Here is a 20806-nt window from a genome sequence, read left to right on the forward strand (position 1 = left end):
TAAGTAATGGGCCTTAGAGCACAAGTTTACAAGTGTAAAAGTATTTTTTTCGGGGTGTATAAAAATCAATGATTTTTTTTAAATGGGATTTTTTTGATAAAATGCTTTTTAAGGAAAAAACCTATCTAAAGACAGTTTTAATTAAGATACATTATAGCTCAAAGATATCTCATCATGGAATAGGGATTATAAATTCTAATTCTATAGTATGAGACAATATATTCATGTAATGGCTAAGAAAAGTTTTGTAAATGAGTTCCAATAGTTCATGGATTAGGGACCCAATTTTATGGGGTTCCACAGGCTTCTGTACAGATTATTTAGGTTAATCTTTCTGTCTACCCAATGGGACTCCATACTCAGTTTAGAAGATACCATCAGAGATGCTTAGTTTCGCAGTTCTCAAACAGTGGATTTTTGTCTCCAGAGGTAACGTGCTTGTTAACAGCAAAAATGTTTTCAAATAAATAAATTATAGAAATGAGAAATAACTGTCCTCAACTCTATTGTCCCTCTGCAAATTTGTGTACACAGAGTCAATCCCTTACCTCTCTCTAAAAGTGCAAAGTTTCAAAAAATTCAATGAATAGAAGATTGTTGGGTGTGAAATAGGTTTGGACAAGGAGAAAAAGTCTGGAGATGAATGTGAAGTGAGGGACATATGCTTGTTTTGTTAAAATACTATACATTTGCTGTTGAAGAAAAAAATCCAGAATACATAACGTCGTTGTTTTAGTTAAATAAAACAATTTAAATGTCTGTCTGGTGATGTTCTCCTCCTAATACAGCATGGCAAGAAAATCCTCCAAATATAAATGATTAACCTGTTGAATTGGAGATAGTTCACCTTCCAATGACTTCATAAATATCTGTTTCAATTACCTTTGGTAAATGAAATAACCAATCATTCATTTTCTGATATAGCAATAAAACTAATCTGAAAAGTTTTCAAAATAAAATCACTGTTTAAAAATGTATAGTGTGTACCTTCAAAAAATAAAACCTACATCTATCTCTGAGTTGTGAAGAATATGTATTAAGGTTATAACAACCAACAAGAATGCACTTTTATGTAGAAAACCATGATTAAATCAAGTATTCCTGACTAGTGATTTAAATAATGATTTAAATCAAATTGATTTAAATGAAATCCACCCTGTATTTTTTCTTATATGTTTTTATTATATATTGTAGCCCATAGGCCTAGCCTGGCTGTAGTCCACGAAAGCTTATGCTCTAATAAATTTGTTAGTCTCTAAGGTGCCACAAGTCCTCCTGTTCTTCTTTTTATTATATTTGTTATTAAATTGGTGAAACTTCCCAAAAGTTTAAAATGTAAAAGTTAATATTTGTACTTGAGTTGCAGCCCTTCCTGTGAGACTGGGTAAATATTTGCAGCTCCTCATGACATACAAAACTCACGAAGAGCTATGACACACTGAACAAAAGGGAGAAAATATTGTGTTTAGGAAAGAATCCAGTGTTTTTTTAAATTTAACTGAATGAGGTAATTGTTGCTCCTCTCGAATGTAAAAACAGGAACTATCTATATCATAAACAGCAGCAATAATTCAAACAGTCTCAGATTGAAGTTTAAATTTTACAAATTTAACATTCCACAATAAAAATATTGAAACAGCTATTTTAATGAAATATGAGATACAGCTTTAAAATCTGGTCATTCTGATTACCATCTTGCTTTTTAAATCCCACTTCAATATTTTTAGCATCTCTTTTGAGCCATTAGAGTTTAAAGATTAACAGAGTATGCTATTTGAAAGGTAGGATCCCAAGTTTTCAGACTGGTGTACAGCATCAAACAGTTCATTAGATACCAAGCAAGCACTAAAATCGGGTGAGAATTGAAATTTGGGGAGGAAGACGGTAATTAGTGCTCTACGAATGTAATGCACAAAATCTCATGACCCAAAAGAAATGGAAATATATGCCACTGGTAATCTCATCTTTCCAGTGCTAGATTCCATTTGTTTTGAGCCCTGATATTTCATAGGATATTAGGCCTGTAAACTATTCACTAGGCCTTCCGCTTATATTATTTATTTGTACTACAGTAACATCTAGAGTTGCCAGATGAGTTAGGGTCTCATTGTGATAACCACAAAACATATAGTAAGAGAGAGTTTCTGCCCCCCAAAGAGAATGTAATTTTAAAAGAATAGACAAAAGGTATGAGGAAAAGGTGTTGGTCCTGCTTTGAGCAGGGGGTTGGACTAGATGACCTCCTGAGTTCTCTTCCAACCCTAATCTTCTATGATTCTAGGAAGGAAATATCTCCCTTTTACAGATGGGGAACTGAGGCTCAGAGAAATTAAGTAATTTGGCCAAGTTCACATAGGAAATCTGTGGCAGAATCAGAAACTGAATCTAGATCTCCTGAGTTCAAGCCAAGTGTCTTATCACACAACTTCTTTGGCCATGGGATCAGAATTTAATATGGCAAATCTTGGATCTCAGGCCAGTGAAATTTTCAATCCTTGATATGCTAAGTGTATAGGCATTTAGGTCCTACCCATACTGCAATTTAACTGTGCTGAAACTGTGTCCCCTGAATCAATTGTAGCTGATGTACAGACAGGGCCTTAAGGAACACCTTCCAACGAGAAGAACTTAAGTCCTGAAGACTGGCATTCATACTGTACAAGTGGTCACAATGCAAATATTGTATTACCTATATAAATCTACTAAGAACTTAACTTCTGACTTAGCCTTGACCTGGAAGGAATACCTCCTCTAGGGAGCTGAAAGCAGTTCCAGGGAAGAACATTTCTTTGTCTCACGTGAGTTAAAGAACGATAGCTGGACATGAACTATGAACCTAACTTATTTCACTCAAACTGAGCTCCCATAGACAAAAAGTCAGTACTTCTCTCATCAAGTCACCAGCCTGTGAGCTCTAATTCAAGAATCGAAGAATACAGACTATACAAAAGGGATTTTAAATGGACGCTATCAACTGAATCTAGTCATTTAAAAAAATTAGTTAGTTTCAGGAACTAGACCTGCCAGAATCCCTGCCAATTTTTGTGGTTTCAAAATCAGTTTCCTATTTCTTAACAATATTTTTCTTCTCCTTTTGCTGTATGAAAACCCATAAAAACAAAAGGAATAATTGACGGTACACCACATAAAACTGAACATAAAAAATGAAAAAGCAGGTTTCTCTAATCCTTCAGTTGTATTCATTTTAAATTAAAAAATTCAGACAGAAGTGTAATTTTTAAGTTGACTGTGTACCTTTAATATACTTTCATCTTGGAAAGTCTAGGGCTTTTGCCCAGTGATGGAACACAGTTAATCTACAGTACAAAGTGGAACTGTATTCTATCTGGTGTCAGGAGACAATGGTGTTGCAAAAGTCCCCTAATTTGGTTGTATTTGTTGTGTAGATAGATTCTAGAAGAACAGGTTTGCAACAGTAAGAATGTAAAGCAAAGAGAAAAAGGTGAAAAACAAAGACAGACAAACTGTATACAGCATCCTTACCTGCAAAGCACTATTCAAGAAGCAGCTATTCTGTCCTGGTTCATTGCTGAGGCCCTTACTGGGTGCTATGGAAGTTGTATTACGTGGAGTAAACATCCCCTGCACGCCACCCCGTCCCACAGAAAAATATGTTCTTTTCAAAGACATCTTTCACATTTAGCTCTATAATATGAAGAAGGCTTTTGGATCTCTGTTTGACTGAAAGTCTTTCACTGGACAAGATCCTTTACCCAAAGTGAAAATTAAGGAGTACAATCCAATCCTCTTAAAATACAGTTTAAACAAAATTTCTCCTTCGATGTGGACACATGGAACTCATGAGTTAGCTATATATATATATATATTTATTTTAAATCCAGCGCAGGATGCTATCATTCATCTGCTGATGATGTAGGAATGATGATGCTTTACAGGCAATAGAACAGAAGCAAGCAAAATGAAGGAATCCATGGTCTTTCAAGTGCAACTGCTTTGCTGTTGCATCCTTCTTCTGAACAGACTGTCACTTCAATAGAACTCTCTTGAAGACAGTATAATTGCTGAAGTCCAGCAGGGTCCAGGAAAAGTAAAATGTAAGACTTCTGTTAATACTTTTATAATCCTCCCACAGAACACAGAGCAACCCAACTAGTAAAAAAGCAGGCCCACCAAAACCAAAATAAAGCCTTGCTTCTAATGGAAGTGGTGAAAAGATATCTTCAGTTCTGAGAGGGATGAAAAAGGAGAGATTCCAGAACTGCGCTGGGAAGTGCTTTTATTTTAGGTAGTAAAACTTTAACAGAAAAGTTCTTCTAACTCTCCGTGCAGATCTTTAGAAGTTTCTTCTCCCGTTCCTTCTTTTGCAACTGGAATGCCCAGCCGTGCCAGAAAGTTTTACAGAGAAAAAAATAATCAAAGACTTGCGTCATGTAATTACTCTCTTGGTTTTGTGGTGTTCTGCCAAGACCAGTGTTGCCTCACCTCCCACTATATGCAGAACCTTTTGAAACAAAACAAAAAATACGAAAACACATCCCCAAAATGAAATAAGAAAGAACAAGAAGCAGAGGAACCTGTGGGCATGTGTCTTGGGGAAACATGGATGAAATATGCTGTAAGGGTGAAGTTAATTTTAATATTTTTTAAAGCTACACACAATTTTATATGAATAGGCTACAGCACATCATTCTCAGCACATACTCCTTGAAGTGTTAAATTAGCCAGTTTCTAACAAAGATCTTGAAAAAATACAAAGTATATTTATATATGCATATTTATAGTATTATAAAATCATGTTTACACTTTGGAAGAGGGGATTATGTAATCTGGATTTGGGGCTTTGCAGCAGTGCTAAACCTGGGCAAGAGGGCATGGAAACATAGCTGCATTTCCTTGTGGTGGAGTTACTGTCCAGGACGCCTTTGTCAGAGCAGAATATTCTCCCACTTTCTTATTGAGAGAAGATGCATCTGCAGGATAAGGAATTTAATCCAGATATGGCGGAATCCATCTTCCAAATGACATTGAGAGCCTACAAATAGAAACAAAAGAATCATTAAGAGAAAGATGCACTTTTCATGAGTGAATTTAAACAATCATTTAGCTCTGATATATGAGGAAATGTGGGGGAAAAATTCTCGTCTCAAATTCTATTCTTACCCACATGGGATGAATAATGGGCATGGTCCTTCAGGAACACTATTTCAAGGATTTATGATAAAACCTTTTGCAAAGTAAGTTCTTATATAATCGGTCCACCTGTATTTATATCACAGCCATACTGTGAAAGTAGTTAGCTAATTAGTTTTTCTACTGACATCACAGGGGTTTCTGTAGTATTCTCCCCTATCTATACATAACCTAGAAATCAATTCCATCAAGAACTAGCTAATGTAAGCCAAATGATCACAGATCATCTGATTCAAGAGTACAGCAACACTGTACTACACAAAGAGAAGCAGACAGACTCCATATATTAGCAAAAAAAAAAAAATTGATGGTGGTTATTTTTACTTCTTAGATAACTGAAAATGCCATTAACTATAAACCTCTTTTTACCCATCAAAACATAGCTAGAATTTCTTAAGTACCTAAAGAAACAATCTCTGTATGAGCCTCACACCCCCATTCCTTTCTAAGAGTAATTTTTTGCACTTCTATTAGACTTATCTGAGGATCTAATGGTGCTCTACAAATTTGTATAATACAAATATTTGCCTACCCCTGTGAAGTAGGCAAATCTCTCTGTTTTATAGGGGAGTAGTCCTGGTTTACAGTCTCCTGCTCTAACCATTAAATCCTACTCCCACACAGAGCAACATCAAGCCGGTTGTGCAGCATTCCTAAATGCTGAAAGGTATACAGAAATCATTTCAAAGCAACTTCAAATATCAACTCCTCTCTTTGCTCAAGGCCTTAATGAACTATCAGCCAAAATCACTTGGGATAGTTCAGTTTCCAGCATTCATTTATGGATCTTTGTAAACCAACCGTGCTTGTGATAGATATACTGGCCAGGCTTGAGCATGATCAAAGACCAGAGTGCTACTTGGAATGACAGCTCATGCAGAATAGTGATGATGTAATTCTCACAAAAGAAAATGAATCAAGGCACCCCTCCCCACTCTTTCCCACAATGCCTGTCATTAGGAGTTTGAAAGGCTGGAGGGTGAAATCCAGAAGGGCACAGTGCCAACAAATTCAGTGAGCAAACACCTAAGAAATGTTTATTGGACTTTTGTTTTCATCTTAAAGTGGGGATATTGAAGAAGGATTGCTACAAAACGGTCATTGTGAGGTTCCAAATGTATTGTACATCAGTGGTTTCCAGATCAGCTATTCCATAAGGGCATTTTGCTAGCTGCTAATGCTGTAAACTAATTCTGGGATCAGAAAGTCAAGCTGGGCTCTTCCCATTTTGCATGTCTCCACAAGAAATAAAGATTCTGCACACCAAATAAGGTGTTAGCAACACTCTTGAATGCCCATTGCCCTCACAAGATTTGTACAGGTTTAGCCAATTGGTTTATTTACATTCCATTCTATTACTGTTGCATGAGATGGAATAAACTCAATTTGATCTCTCTTAGCTATGTTGACTGTACAGAGTTAACAGGAATAAGAAAGCAATAAAGACTCATTTTTATCATTAAACAGCTATGTCTGTGAATGTACACAAGGAAAAGATCTGTTGAGAAAAATATCACCATCTTACATAGCCACACTTTAAATTTTGTAATTCCAATGTCTTCCGAATGGAATTCTAGCTAAATTTAACTTTCCAAATATTTGAGACAACACTCACTAGTCTCATTTACAGGTTCCCATTTACCTATCTCCTCTGCTCATTGCTTTCACACTAAAGAAAAAAAGGATTTTTAAAATGTTACTGTAATGCCACAAAAAGCTAGAGCCATTGCTTCCATCATTTTTATAGTAATTTACCCATCGCAGAACCATCAGCAAAAGTTCCGATCCAAACATATATATCTACATACACACACTAACCCATTAACCACAACATTCTGGAAAAGGAAAGGATGTTAGCAGTGTCCCTTTTAACAGATTCAGGTGTTCCACAGAGCTTGTTTTTTCTTCTCCTAAACAGAGTGCTATCTTGTAAACAGTCCCAGGCACAGCATCAAAGTAAAGGTGTGCAGTTTTCTTTGCTGAAGTGAAGTCAAGGCAACACTCTGATATAAGGCAGACGCCCCAGAGAACATATAAATACATTATAAAACACTGAAAATACTCCATTTTGAGCAAGAAAAAACATTTCCATATATTATTTCTCTTTAAAATGCAGTAAGATTCTACACTCACATCAAGAGACTACAAAAGGCAACAGCTTTCTAACAATGTAATGAACTGCCCCATGACTGTATTGCTGATAGGATTTCCAGAACTTTGCAGCATTTCAATGCTACAGGCTCACAATTATTCCAGCTTCATGTTTCTCTCATCATTTTAAAAACTCCAAGCACAATCAAAAATCAGATGACAGACTCAGGAGCTACATGCTACTCTATGGGCTAGTGACATATTGACAAGACTCCAGCAAACAGAGTTTGAAATCAAAGAGATAAGCATTATCAGAGCTGCTCTCACAGAGAAAATCTAGAGTTGACTTATTGCTACCAAAACCATTACTACACAGATAAGATCAAACTAGAAAAGTGCCATGTCTGACTCAAAGATCACCAAGAATGTAGCAAGGGTTCAGCTATGTTACCCAACATGTTACACTAGACATTGAATTCATGCAGGAAGCCTATAAAAGTTTGAAAATATGTGCATTTTGATTACTATTTTAGTAGTGACTGGAATAAGCTACAAGTGGCCCACACAGCACTCCTGACAATCAAAGGCTGATTAATCCAGCAACTATTGTTAGAAAAAGGTCAAAGATACCAATGGGAAACAATACTGAGATAGTATCAGAGGGGTAGCCGTGTTAGTCTGAATCTGTAAAAAGCAACAGAGGGTCCTGTGGCACCTTTGAGACTAACAGAAGTACTGGGAGCATAAGCTTTCGTGGGTAAGAACCTCACTTCTTCAGATGCAAGTAATGGAAATCTCCAGAGGCAGGTATATATCAGTGTGGAAATAACGAGGTTAGTTCAATCAGGGAGGGTGAGGTGCTCTGCTAGCAGTTGAGGTGTGAACACCAAGGGAGGAGAAACTGTTTCTGTAGTTGGATAGCCATTCACAGTCTTTGTTTAATCCTGATCTGATGGTGTCAAATTTGCAAATGAACTGGAGCTCAGCAGTTTCTCTTTGGAGTCTGGTCCTGAAGTTTTTTTGCTGTAAGATGGCTACCTTTACATCTGCTATTGTGTGGCCAGGGAGGTTGAAGTGTTCTCCTACAGGTTTTTGTATATTGCCATTCCTGATATCTGACTTGTGTCCATTTATCCTCTTGTGTAGTGACTGTCCAGTTTGGCCAATGTACATAGCAGAGGGGCATTGCTGGCATATATAACATTGGTGGACGTGCAGGTGAATGAGCCGGTGATGTTGTAGCTGATCTGGTTAGGTCCAGTGATGGTGTTGCTGGTGTAGATATGTGGGCAGAGTTGGCATCGAGGTTTGTTGCATGGGTTGGTTCCTGAGTTAGAGTTGTTATGGTGCGGTGCGTGGTTGCTGGTGAGAATATGCTTAAGGTTGGCAGGTTGTCTGTGGGCGAGGACTGGCCTGCCTCCCAAGGTCTGTGAAAGTGAGGGATCATTGTCCAGGATGGGTTGTAGATCACTGATGATGCGTTGGAGAGGTTTAAGCTGAGGACTGTAGGTGATGGCCAGTGGAGTTCTGTTGGTTTCTCTTCTGGGCCTGTCTTGTAGCAGGAGGCTTCTGGGTACACGTCTGGCTCTGTTGATTTGTTTCTTTATTTCCTTGTGTGGGTATCGTAGTTTTGAGAATGCTTGGTGAAGATCTTGTAGGTGTTGGTGTCTGTCTGAGGGGTTGGAGCAGATGCGATTGTACCTCAGTGCTTGGCTGTAGACGATGGATCGTGTGGTGTGACCGGGGTAGAAGCCAGTCCTCGCCCACAGACGACAACCTGCCAACCTTAAGCATATTCTCACCAGCAACCACGCACCGCACCATAACAACTCTGACTCAGGAACCAACCCATGCAACAAACCTCGATGCCAACTCTGCCCACATATCTACACCAGCAACACCATCACTGGACCTAACCAGATCAGCTACAACATCACCTGCACGTCCACCAATGTTATATATGCCATCATATGCCAGCAATGCCCCTCTGCTATGTACATTGGCCAAACTGGACAGTCACTACGCAAGAGGATAAATGGACACAAGTCAGATATCAGGAATGGCAATATACAAAAACCTGTAGGAGAACACTTCAACCTCCCTGGCCACACAATAGCAGATGTAAAGGTAGCCATCTTACAGCAAAAAAACTTCAGGACCAGACTCCAAAGAGAAACTGCTGAGCTCCAGTTCATTTGCAAATTTGACACCATCAGATCAGGATTAAACAAAGACTGTGAATGGCTATCCAACTACAGAAACAGTTTCTCCTCCCTTGGTGTTCACACCTCAACTGCTAGCAGAGCACCTCACCCTCCCTGATTGAACTAACCTCGTTATTTCCACACTGATATATACCTGCCTCTGGAGATTTCCATTACTTGCATCTGAAGAAGTGAGGTTCTTACCCACGAAAGCTTATGCTCCCAGTACTTCTGTTAGTCTCAAAAGTGCCACAGGACCCTCTGTTGCTTAATACTGAGATAAATTGCCTAAGGAGGTTGTGGAATCTCCATTATTAGAGATTTTTAGGAGCAGGTTAGACAAACACCTGTCGGGAATGGTCTAGATAATACTTAGTCCTGCCATGAGTGCAAGGGACTGGACTAGATGACTTCTCCAGGTCCCTTCCAGTCCTATGATTCTATGAAAACGGAAATCCAGAATGGCTCTACAGCTCCCCCACAAATAGATTTAATCTCTGTGTTATCTGTCAAATACTCTACTTGGGAGCATGTACCCTGAATCACAGAGCCATGCTCAACGTGCAAGAGAAGAGGATACCAGGGACACTACTTGTAGAGTACCTCTGGCAGTTCATCCACAGAACAATTTCAGCACATTCTTCTGGCCTGAAGAAACGCGACATGTTGACAGCCATGCTGAGAGCAAGAGAGAACGAGAGAGCATAGAGTGCTCTAAAAGACATTTGCCACAGAAAAGTTTAAGTTGCTATTTATTCACATCCACTTTGTAAATCAGCCATTGGTACTGACAGAACTAAACTGAAATATTGACTTGGGGTTTTATCCCTCCTCTGATTATGAACATATTACTAACCTCCACCTCAAGATTGGAAGTCGTGGTGTCTCCCTGTCTAGGGTCTTGATCCCTGGGCTTGCTGTATTAAGCTCAATCATGTCACAAATCTCTCCACATGATTTGCCACAAGTTCCTCGCCACTGCTTGAGGAAAATGCCCTGGCTTAAGGGCTTAATTACAACAGCCAAGTTAGCAAGGTGGATGCTTCCATCTTATCACTACACATGGCTAAAACCACTGATGTTTGTGATGACATTATTAAATAATGAGGTGGGAGCTGCGGTTATTTAAAGGACCTCCTAGTTTCATAACAAACAGACAAAAACTTAAGTTTGGTTACTTTGCATGTGTTTGTAGTCAGTAAAATCTCCGTTTCCCCATTTAAAAGTGTGTTTTTGTGCCCTTTCAAGCCATATCCCACCACCACTTGATTTTGAAATGCAACAACAATGACCATGAATGATTTCACTGAAAAGCAGAAAAAATTATTTATGAGGGAGAAAGCCCTCATTTAATATCTTTCATAACAGTAAAATGAACAAAGATAAATGTTAAAGGAAATCCATTTTAGTGAAAATTCACTTCTAAGTTGATTCAATTGGGAAAGTCCTCCTTTCAGTGATAAAGCACTTACAGATGTTTATCCAATCAGGAAATCAGATTGCATGAACACCCTTAACTAGGTACATTTAGGAATGGAATCCCACCATAACAATAGAGGAGGTGGCTTCAGAGCAACAGGTTTTTTCAGTGTAACTAAATTGAAGGAGATGTTAAATTTTAATAAAAACATAAAGCACTTTTATTTGATTATGGACAGAGAGGAACAGGACCTTTATTTGCAATTCAAATAATGCACCACAAAACCAATGATATACCTGAGATATCTTAATGGTATTTTAATCCTCTGGACAGACAATGTAAACTCTCTCATATTTCCACCACCACTTCAACCACCAGCACCCATCCATTAAACTCTCTCTAGAGCACTCCCACACTGGCATCAACTTCCTGGACACCATGATCAGCTTCAGCAATGGAACCGTACAGACAACTATGTACAAGAAACCCACGGATCACCACTCTTACCTTCACAAATTGAGTAACCACCCCAAACACACCAAGAAATCTTATCTAGAGACAGGCACTTACATAGCACAGAACATGCTCAAGGAGCAAGTTTGGGATACATACCTTAAGACACTTAAAACCACCTCCACCAAATAAGGACACTCTACCAGGTAAGTAGATTGCATCATGGCCACCCAAATGCCCTGAGAGAACCTGCTTCAATAAAGAAAATAAAAAACCCTTCGACCGCACATCCCTAGTTGTCACTTACCACTCCATACTGGAATCCATATGGGATATCAAACAATTCCAACCCATACTTGACAGGGACCACTTCCTGAAAGAAATCTTTTGCAACCCTCCTCTTCTGGTCTTCCAATAACAATGCGACCTCATCACCAGAAGCAAGCACCCCACAGATCAAGACTCATCAACTCAAAGCAGCACCAGACCCTGCCATAACAACAGATGCAAAACCTAAAGATCTCTCTCTCTCCTGCTTCAATGATCAATACCCCCCCCCACAACACACCTTTCAAGATCCATGGGACCTACATATGCCTATCATAACATGTGGTGTACCTCATCCAGTGCATTAAATGCCCCAACAACTATGTGGGTGAAACCAGACAATCAAGCCTTGTCTACACTATGAAATTAGGTCAAATTTATAGAAGTCAGTTTTTTAGAAATCGTTTTTATACAGTCGATTGTGTGTATCCCCACACAAAACGCTCTAAGTGCATTAAGTCGGCGGACTGCATCCACAGTACCGAGGCTAGCGTCAACGTCCGGACCGTTGCACTGTGGGTAGCTGTGGATAGCTATCCCACAGTTCCCGCAGTCTCCGCCGCCCATTGGAATTCTGGGTTGAGATCCCAATGCCTGATGGGGCAAAAACAGTGTCGCGGGTGATTCTGGGTACACGTCGTCAGGCCCCACCTCCCTCCCTCCCTCCGTGAAAGCAACGGTAGACAATCATTTCCCGCCTTTTTTCCTGAGTTGCCTGTGCAGACGCCATACCGTGGCAAGCATGGAGCCCGCTCAGCTCACCGTCACCATACATCTCCTGCGTACTGGCAGACGTGGGACTGCATTGCTACACATCAGCAGCTCATTGCCTTTTGGCAGCAGACGATGCATTACAACTGGTAGCCATCGTCGTCGTACTCCTGGGTGCTCTTTTAGCCGACCTCACTGAGGTCGGTCAGGGGCGCCTGGGCAGACATAGGAGTGACTCAGCCAGGTCATTCCCATCTTCTGCTGAGCACCCAGGAGATGATGATGGCTAGCAGTCTTACTGCACCGTCTGCTGACAGCCTAAGATGTAAAAGATAGATGGAGTGGATCAAAACAAGAAATAGACCCGATTTGTTTTGTATTCATTTGCTTCCTCCCTTTCTCCGTGAAATCAACGGCCTGCTAAACCCAGGGTTTTGAGTTCAATCCTTTAGGGGGCCATTCTGTGTGACAGTTGTTTGTGTTTCTCCTTGATGCAAAGCCACCCCCTTTGTTGATTTTAATTCCCTGTAAGCCATGTCCTCAGTCACCCCTCCCTCTGTCAGAGCAACAGCAGACAATCATTTCGCGCCTTTTTTCAGCCCAGACGCCATAACACTGGGATCATGGAGCCTGCTCAGATCACCGCGGCAATTATGAGCACTTTAAACACCACGCACATTATCCTGGAGTATATGCAGAACCAGAACCTGCCAAAGCAAAACCAGGTGAGGAGGCGACGGCAGCACGGTGACGACAGTGATGAGGACATAGACATGGACATAGACTTCTCACAAAGTACGGGCCCCGCAATGTGCACATCATGATGTTAATGGGGCAGGTTCATGCCGTGGAACGCCAATTCTGGGCCTGGGAAACAAGCACAGACTGGTGGGTCCACATAGTGTTGCAGATCTGGGACAATTCCCAGTGGCTGCGAAACTTTCGCATGCGTCAGGGAACTTTCATGGAACTTTGTGACTTGCTTTCCCCTGCCCTGAAGCGCAAGAATACCAAGATGAGAGCAGCCCTCACAGTTCACAAGCGAGTGGCAATAGCCCTGTGGAAGCTTGCAATGCCAGACAACTACCGGTCAGTCGGGAATCAATTTGGAGTGGGCAAATCTACTGTGGGGGCTGCTGTGATCCAAGTAGCCAACGCAATCAAAGAGCTGCCGATATCAAGGGTAGTGACTGGGAAATGTGCAAGTCATAGTGGATGGCTTTGCTGAAATGGGATTCCTTAACTGTGGTGGGGCGATAGACGGAACCCATATCCCTATCTTGGCACCGGAGCACCAAGCCAACGAGTACATAAACCGAAAGGGGTACTTTTCAATGCTGCTGCAAGCACTGGTGGATCACAAGGGACGTTTCACCAACATCAACGTGGGATGGCCGGGAAAGGTACATGACGCTCACATCTTCATGAACTCTGGTCTGTTTCAAAAGCTGCAGGAAGGGACTTTCTTCCCAGACCAGAAAATAACCACTGGGGATGTTGAAATGCCTACAGTTATCCTCGGGGACCCAGCCTATCCCTTAATGCCATGGCTCGTGAAGCCATACACAGGCAGCCTGGACAGTAGTCAGGACCTGTTCAACTATAGGCTGAGCAAGTGCAGAATGGTGGTAGAATGTGCATTTGGACGTTTAAAAGCGCGCTGGCGCAGTTTACTGACTCGGATAGACCTCAGCGAAACCAATATTCCCATTGTTATTACTGCTTGCTGTGCGCTCCACAATATCTGTGAGAGTAAGGGGGAGATATTTCTGGCAGGGTGGGAGGTTGAGGCAAATCGCCTGGCTGCTGATTACGTGCAGCCAGACACCAGGCGGTTAGAAGAGTACAGGAGGCGCGGTGCGCATCAGAGACGCTTTGAAAACCAGTTTCATGACTTTCCAGGATACGGTGTGAAAGTTCTGTTTGTTTCTCCTTGATGAACACCCCCCCTTGGTTCACTCTACTTCCCTGTAAGCTAGCCACCCTTCCCTTCCCTCCCCGCGTCGATTACCGCTTGCAGAGGCAATAAAATCATTGTTGCTTCACATTCATGCATTCTTTATTAATTCATCACACAAATAGAGGGATAACTGCCAAGATAGCCCGAGAGGGGTGCGAGAGGAGGGAAGGACAAGGCCACACTGCGCTTTAAAACTTTAAAACTTTAAAACTTATTGAAGGCCAGCCTGTTGTTTGGGCAATCCTCTGGGGTGGAGTGGCTAGGTGGCTGGAGGCCCCTCCACCGCGTTCTTGGGCATCTGGGTGAGGAGGCTATGGAACTTGGGGAGGAGGGCTGTTGGTTACACAGGGGCTGTAGCGGCAGTCTGTGCTCCTGCTGCTCAACCATATGCTGGAGCATATGAGTTTGAGGCTCCAGCAGCTGGAGCATTGACTCTTGCCGTCTGTCAGCAAGCTGACGCCACCTTTCATCTTCAGCCTGCCACTTACTCTCTTCAGCCCGCCACCTCTCCTCGCGTTCATATTGTGCTTTCCTGCACTCTGACATTGTCTGCCTCCACGCATTCTGCTGTGCTCTGTGTGGGAGGACAGCATGAACTCAGAGAACATTTCATCCCGAGTGCATTTTTTTCGCCTTCTCATCTTCGCTAGCCTCTGCGAAGGAAAAACATTTGCAGCTGGTGGAGGAAAAGGGAGAGTGGTAGTTAAAAAGACACATGTTAGAGAACAATGGGTACACTCTTTCACGTTAAACCTTGCTGTTCACATTACATAGCAAATGTGCTTTTGTTACAAGGTTGCATTTTGCCTCTTATATTGAGGGCCTGCCGGTTTGGTGTGAGAGATCACTCACGCAGTGCCAGGCAACAGAATTCGGCTTGCAGGCAGCCACGGTAAGCCATAATCTTTTGGCTTCGTTAACCTTCATAACATGTGGGAATGGTTTCAAACAGCAGCGCCCTCATTTTTCATACCAAGCAGCCGTTGGGTTGGCCATTTAAAATGGGTTGGCAATTTAAAAGGAAGGGCTGCGGTTTGCAGGTTAGTGTGCAACACAAACCCAAATAACGCCCCCCCCACACACCCAATTCTCTGGGATGATTGCTTCACCCCTTCCCCCACCGCGTGGCTAACAGCGGGGAACATTTCTGTTCAGCCACAGCCAAACAGGAACGAGCACCTCTGAATGCCCCCTTAATAAAATCACTCTATTTCAACCAGGTGACCATGAAGGATATCACTCTCCTGAGGATAACACAGAGAGATAAGGAACGGATGTTGTTTGAATGCCAACAAACACCGGGACCATACGCTGCCATGCTTTGTTATGCAATGATTCCAGACTACGTGCTACTGGCCTGGCGTGCTAACGTGTCCTACCATGGCAGACGGAATAAGGCCGCCCTCCCCAGAAACTTTTTGCAAAGTCTTTGGGAGTACATCCAGGAAAGCTTTATGGAGATGTCCCTGGAGGATTTCCGCTCCATCCCCAGTCACATTAACAGACTTTTCCAGTAGCTGTACTGGCCGCGAATGCCAGGGCAAATTAATAATTAAACATGCTTGCTTTTAAACCATGTCTAATATTTACAAAGATACACTCACCAGAGGTCCCTTCTCCGCCTTCAGGGTCCGGGAGCACGCCCTGGGTGGGTTCGGGGGCTACTGGCTCCAGGTCCAAGGGGAAAAACATATCCTGGCTGTTGGGGAAACCAGTTTCTCCGCTTCCTTGCTGTGAGCTTTCAATCTCTTCATCATCATCATCATCTTTCTCGTCTCCAAAACCCGCTTCCGTGTTCCATGCTTGTCCATTGACGGAGTCAAAGCACAGGGTTGGGGTAGTGGTGGCTGCACCCCCTAGTATGGCATACAGCCCATCATAGAAGTGGCATGTTCGGGGCTCTGATCTGGAGCAGCCGTTTGCCTCTCTGGTTTTCTGGTAGGCTTGCCTTAGCTCCTTAATTTTCATGCGGCACTGCTTTGCGTCCTGTTATAGCCTCTGTCCTTCATGCCCTTGGAGACTTTTTCAAATATTTTGGCATTTCGTTTACTGGAACGGAGTTCAGCTAGCACGGATTTGTCTCCCCATATGGCGATGAGATCCCGTACCTCCTGTTCGGTCCATGCTGGAGCTCTTTTGCGATCCTGGGACTCCATCATGGTCACCTCTGCTGATGAGATCTGCACTCACCTGCACCTTGCCACGCTGGCCAAACAGGAAGTGAGATTCAAAAGTTCGTGGGCCTTTTCCTGTCTACCTGGCCAGTGCATCTGAGTTGAGAGCACTGTCCAGAGTGGTCACAATGGAGCACTCTGGGATAGCTCCCATAGGCCAATACCATCGAATTGCGTCCACACTACCCCAAATTCGACCCAGCAAGGCCGATTTCAGCGTTAATCCCCTCGTCGGAGGTGGAGTAAAGAAAATGATTTAAAGAGCCCTTTAAGTCGAAAAAAAGGGCTTCGTCGTGTGGAGAGGTCCAGGCTTAAGTCGAGGTAACGCTGCTAAAATTGACCTAAAATCGTAGTGCAGACCAGGCCTCACTATGCTCTCAAATGAACTTACAGAGAAAAAATGATAACAGACAAGACCACCATATCACCCATGGGCGAACACTTTTCACAATATGATCACTCCATATCTGACCCCTCAGTCTTCATCTTCAAAAGAAACCTGCACAACACCTTCAAAAGACAAGCCTGGGAGCTTAAATTCATAACTTTGCTAGACACTAAAAATCATTGTTGTAATAAGCCATAAATCCAGTGTCTTTATTAAAACAATCTGTAACCCACTAATCCCTCTTTTTTGTCCTATTAAAAAAATATTAACAGTCCACTTCAGCTTGCATGGTTGCTTATAATGTGTGTCAACTACTTATGCTAAACATCTCTTCCATCTTGTATTAGCTGTGATACTCTGAGTATCTTTCCCAGACCTGAAGAAGAGCTCTGTGTAGCTCAAAACCATGTCTCTTTCACCAACTGAAGTTGGTCCAATAAAGATATTACCTCACCCACCTTGTGTCTCAGATATCCCAAAGGTCATTTGGATGTGCTCTTCAGCCTTCTACCTCATTAACTGTATAGGGCCTGATTTATTTCAAACTAAGAGGTACCTTCAAAGGATGCTAAATATACAGAGATTGAAAAATTTACCAGTTGCCTACCAGCCAAAAGAGAGACATGGAGGACAGTGAACAGAGTGGTTTTCACCAGGGAGGGCCAGAGGCAACATGCTGGAGGGAAGCCCAGTTCCCCTGCCATCAGCTACTGCAAAAAGGAATGGTGGTAAGTTTTCTACCAGGCTACTGTCTCTAGACCCTGCCTTGGGGGCTCCATCTTGCGGATCAGCCTCTAGCTAGGAAAGTATCAAATTCAGACTATTCCCTCCCCTCTCATAACACAGACTCTAGAGCAGTGATACTCAGGCTATGTCTTCACTACCGGCTGGATCAGCAGGCAGCGATCGATCCAGCGGAGATTGATTTATCGTGTCTAGTCTAGATGCCTCCCCCCTCCAGTGTAGACCAGGCCTTAGACTGTGGCTCACAAGCCACAAGTGGCTGTTTAATGCATCTCCTGAAGCTCTTTGCAGCACACAATATTAAAAGATTGATTTAATTATTAACCAATCTAAGTTATTAACCAATCAAGTTATCAACCTGCACTTATTTGCTGTGAGAATAATAGATAGACAGATAGATCGATATAAAAACCCTAAATAATTCCCCGTACTACTTTTAAATATGAATAGTACTACAGCAAATGGAACAATGGATTCACATTACTGTGGTTCTTTTGGGTAATGTTGATCGCTAACTTGGCTCCTGAACCCCTGAAGTCTGATATCACTGCTCTAGAGGATAGCTACTAAAAGGGAGCTAATGCTTTCTGTCATTCCCCCTTTTCTTTCCCTTCCCCCACACCCCAAGTTATGTCTACACTGTGCTGCAAGATGGACTATGGGAGTCATTTGGACCACGTTAGCGCAAACAAGGTACCTTTAAGTTTGCACCCCAGCAGCATCCACAAGGCCTGGGGCAGTTAGCAAGCAATACTTTGGTACACTCAGCAATTAACACCTCTGTAGTATGCACTGCAGCACAGTGTAGACAAGCCTAGTGCCTGCTGGCTGCTGCAAGGGGAACAGGGCAGGAAGAAAGGTTTTCTGCTGTTCCACCCCTCCCCAATGTCCTGACCACTATGAAGGGGCGGAGGTGGAAGAAAAGGTCTCAGCTGCTCTTCCACTTTCCCAGCCCCCATTTATTGGATCTTCCTCCACAGCAAGTAATTCCAGTGCCTGCCTTTGCTGCTGCCTATAATTATGCCAAGCAGTAGCAGGATGAAATAGACATGATTCTTGACAGTTTCACTGTTGCCTGCGGCAGGGCCGGCTTTAGGAAGTGCGGGGCCCAATTCGAACATTTTCGGTGGGGCCCCGGCAGGGATGACTAAAAAAAACAAAAAACATTTCTTGTATTATTTACTTTCCATAACTATATAATTAATAAAATAATATATTATGTACATTGCGTCATATATGCTGTTGATCGGTTATTAATGAGCTCCGTTTCACATGTGTGGGTCCCTGCCACTCTCTAGGGGTGTGCTAGGGTGACCAGATGTTCCGATTTTATAGGGACAGTCCCAATTTTGGGGTCTTTTTCTTATATAGGATCCTATTGCCCCCCACCCCCGTCCCAATTTTTCACACTTGCTGTCTCGTCACCCTATTGTGCACATGTGTGGGTCCCAGCTGCTCCCTGCCCCCCTCATTGAAGCAGGTGTGCAGGGTTACTGCCCTGGGAACTGCAGGGCACCACTGGACATGGGGCTGACTGGAGGTAGGGTCTGGCTGCAGGCAGGGCGAGGGGTGGGGGGCTGGCTGGAGACAGGGGTGTGTGGGGCGGGCTGGCTTCAAGCAGGGCCGCAGCGGGGTGCGGCATGGGTTGGCAGGGCTGGAGACAGAGGAGTGCGGGACTGGCTGGCTTCAGGCAGGGGGGTGCGGCAGTGGTTCGCTGGAGACAGGGCAGGGGGTGCGGCAGTGGTTCGCTGGAGACAGGGCAGGGGGTGCAGGGCTGGTGTGGGCAGGGGTTGTATGGGGCTGGCTGACTTTGGGCAGGGCTGCAGGGGGGTGCGGCAGGGGCTGTCTGGAGACAGGGCAGAGGGTGCAGCAGGGGTTGGCTGTGGGCAGGGGATGCGGGGCTGGCTGCGGGCAGGGGGTGCAGGGCTGGCTGCGGGCAGGGGGTGCAGGGCTGGCTGCGGGCAGGGCAGGGGGTGCAGGGCTGGTGCGGGCAGGGGGGGCGGGGCTGGAGGCAGATAGGGGGTGCAGGGCTGGCTGGAGGCGGGTAGAGGGTGCAGGGCTGTCTGGCTGGAGACAGGGGCTGTCTGCGAGCAGGGCAGGGGGTGCAGGGCTGGTGCAGGCAGGGGGTGCAGCAGAGGCAGCTGGAGCCCCAGCCCTTTAAATCGCCCCCGAGCCCCCTGCTATCCCAGGGCTCTGGGGGGCTATTTAAAGGGCCCGGGGCTCCCCTGCTTCTACCGCCCTGGCCCTTTAAATAGCCGCAGGAGCTCAGGGGAAACGGCGGGGCTCCGGCGGCTATTTAAAGGGCCAGGGCAGTAGAGGCAGCGGGAGCCCCAGACTTTTTAAATAGCCCCCAGAGCCCCGCAGCCCTACTCCAGGGCTCCAGCAGTGGGGCTCTGATGGCAATTTAAAGGGCCTGGGCCCTTTAAATTGCCTCCTGGGGAAGCTGGGCCATCCCGGTACGGCGCACTGCTCTTGCCGGTACGCCGTACCAGGACTTGGGCGCAGGGCCCTCTTAGGCGCGAGGCCCGATTCAGGGGAATTGGTTGAATTGGCCTAACGCCGGCCCTGGCCTGCAGGATTCTATCAATCTTGTTAATTTCACTCTGTCCTCATTGACAAAGATATAAGTAGCTATAGTAACACAAAGAATTGTCTAGTTGCAGGCTAAGGCCCTGTCAACATGGGGGAAATTGACCAGTATAGCTAAATTATACTAGAACAATGCCATCACATGGACACAGTATTCTGGAATAAAGCCACTTTTGTTAGAGTGTCCACACAGGATTCTGGAATAGCTATTGTGGAATAGCTTATTCTGGTCAATTTCCCCATGCAGCCAAGGCCTCAGGATTCCTTGGTTTTATACCTTTGGAAAGTTTTCTTTGTCATCTTCAGAGCCAGTAATATTTCTCCCTTTAAAAAAATAAATCAAGCTCAGAGTCTGCATAAGTTAATGTCAAAGGTTCCCTCACTCATCCCGGAAACCTTTCCACTTACAGGGAAGTGAATTTTTCAATACTGTTATGCTGAAAGGTGCTAAAGGCTGTCATCAAGGAGGTCTTGAATCCAAAGAGAAGCCAAGGAGCTCATTAAAGCCCAGGAGTGCCCCAAGCACTCTCTTTCAGGATTCATAAAAGGAGCAATTAAGCCCCTTTATGTAGT

The 20806-nt window shown here is 43.7% G+C and overlaps 1 protein-coding gene across 27 annotated transcripts in view; it reads right to left on the bottom strand.

Moving 5' to 3' along the window:
• The window catches only part of USP54 (ubiquitin specific peptidase 54), a 236926-nt gene that overhangs the window by 114619 nt on the left and 101501 nt on the right, over positions 1-20806 (bottom strand). For 24 of the 27 annotated variants that reach the window (XR_006174369.2, XR_010589458.1, XR_006174368.2 and 21 more), the window contains one exon: positions 3505-5014. The exons of 1 other annotated variant lie outside the window; for it this stretch is intronic. Coding sequence is in view for 15 of the 26 variants with exons in the window: in XM_065553291.1 (XP_065409363.1) it covers positions 3505-3651 (147 nt within the window). In the remaining 11 variants the exon portion in view is untranslated. Of the gene's footprint in view, positions 1-3504; positions 5015-20806 lie in introns of those variants that run through there. 2 more of the 27 variants (XM_005285607.5, XM_042850123.2) reach the window with 2 other exon arrangements.

Source organism: Chrysemys picta, chromosome 7 (assembly GCF_011386835.1).
Source record: "Chrysemys picta bellii isolate R12L10 chromosome 7, ASM1138683v2, whole genome shotgun sequence".
NCBI lineage: Eukaryota > Metazoa > Chordata > Testudines > Emydidae > Chrysemys > Chrysemys picta.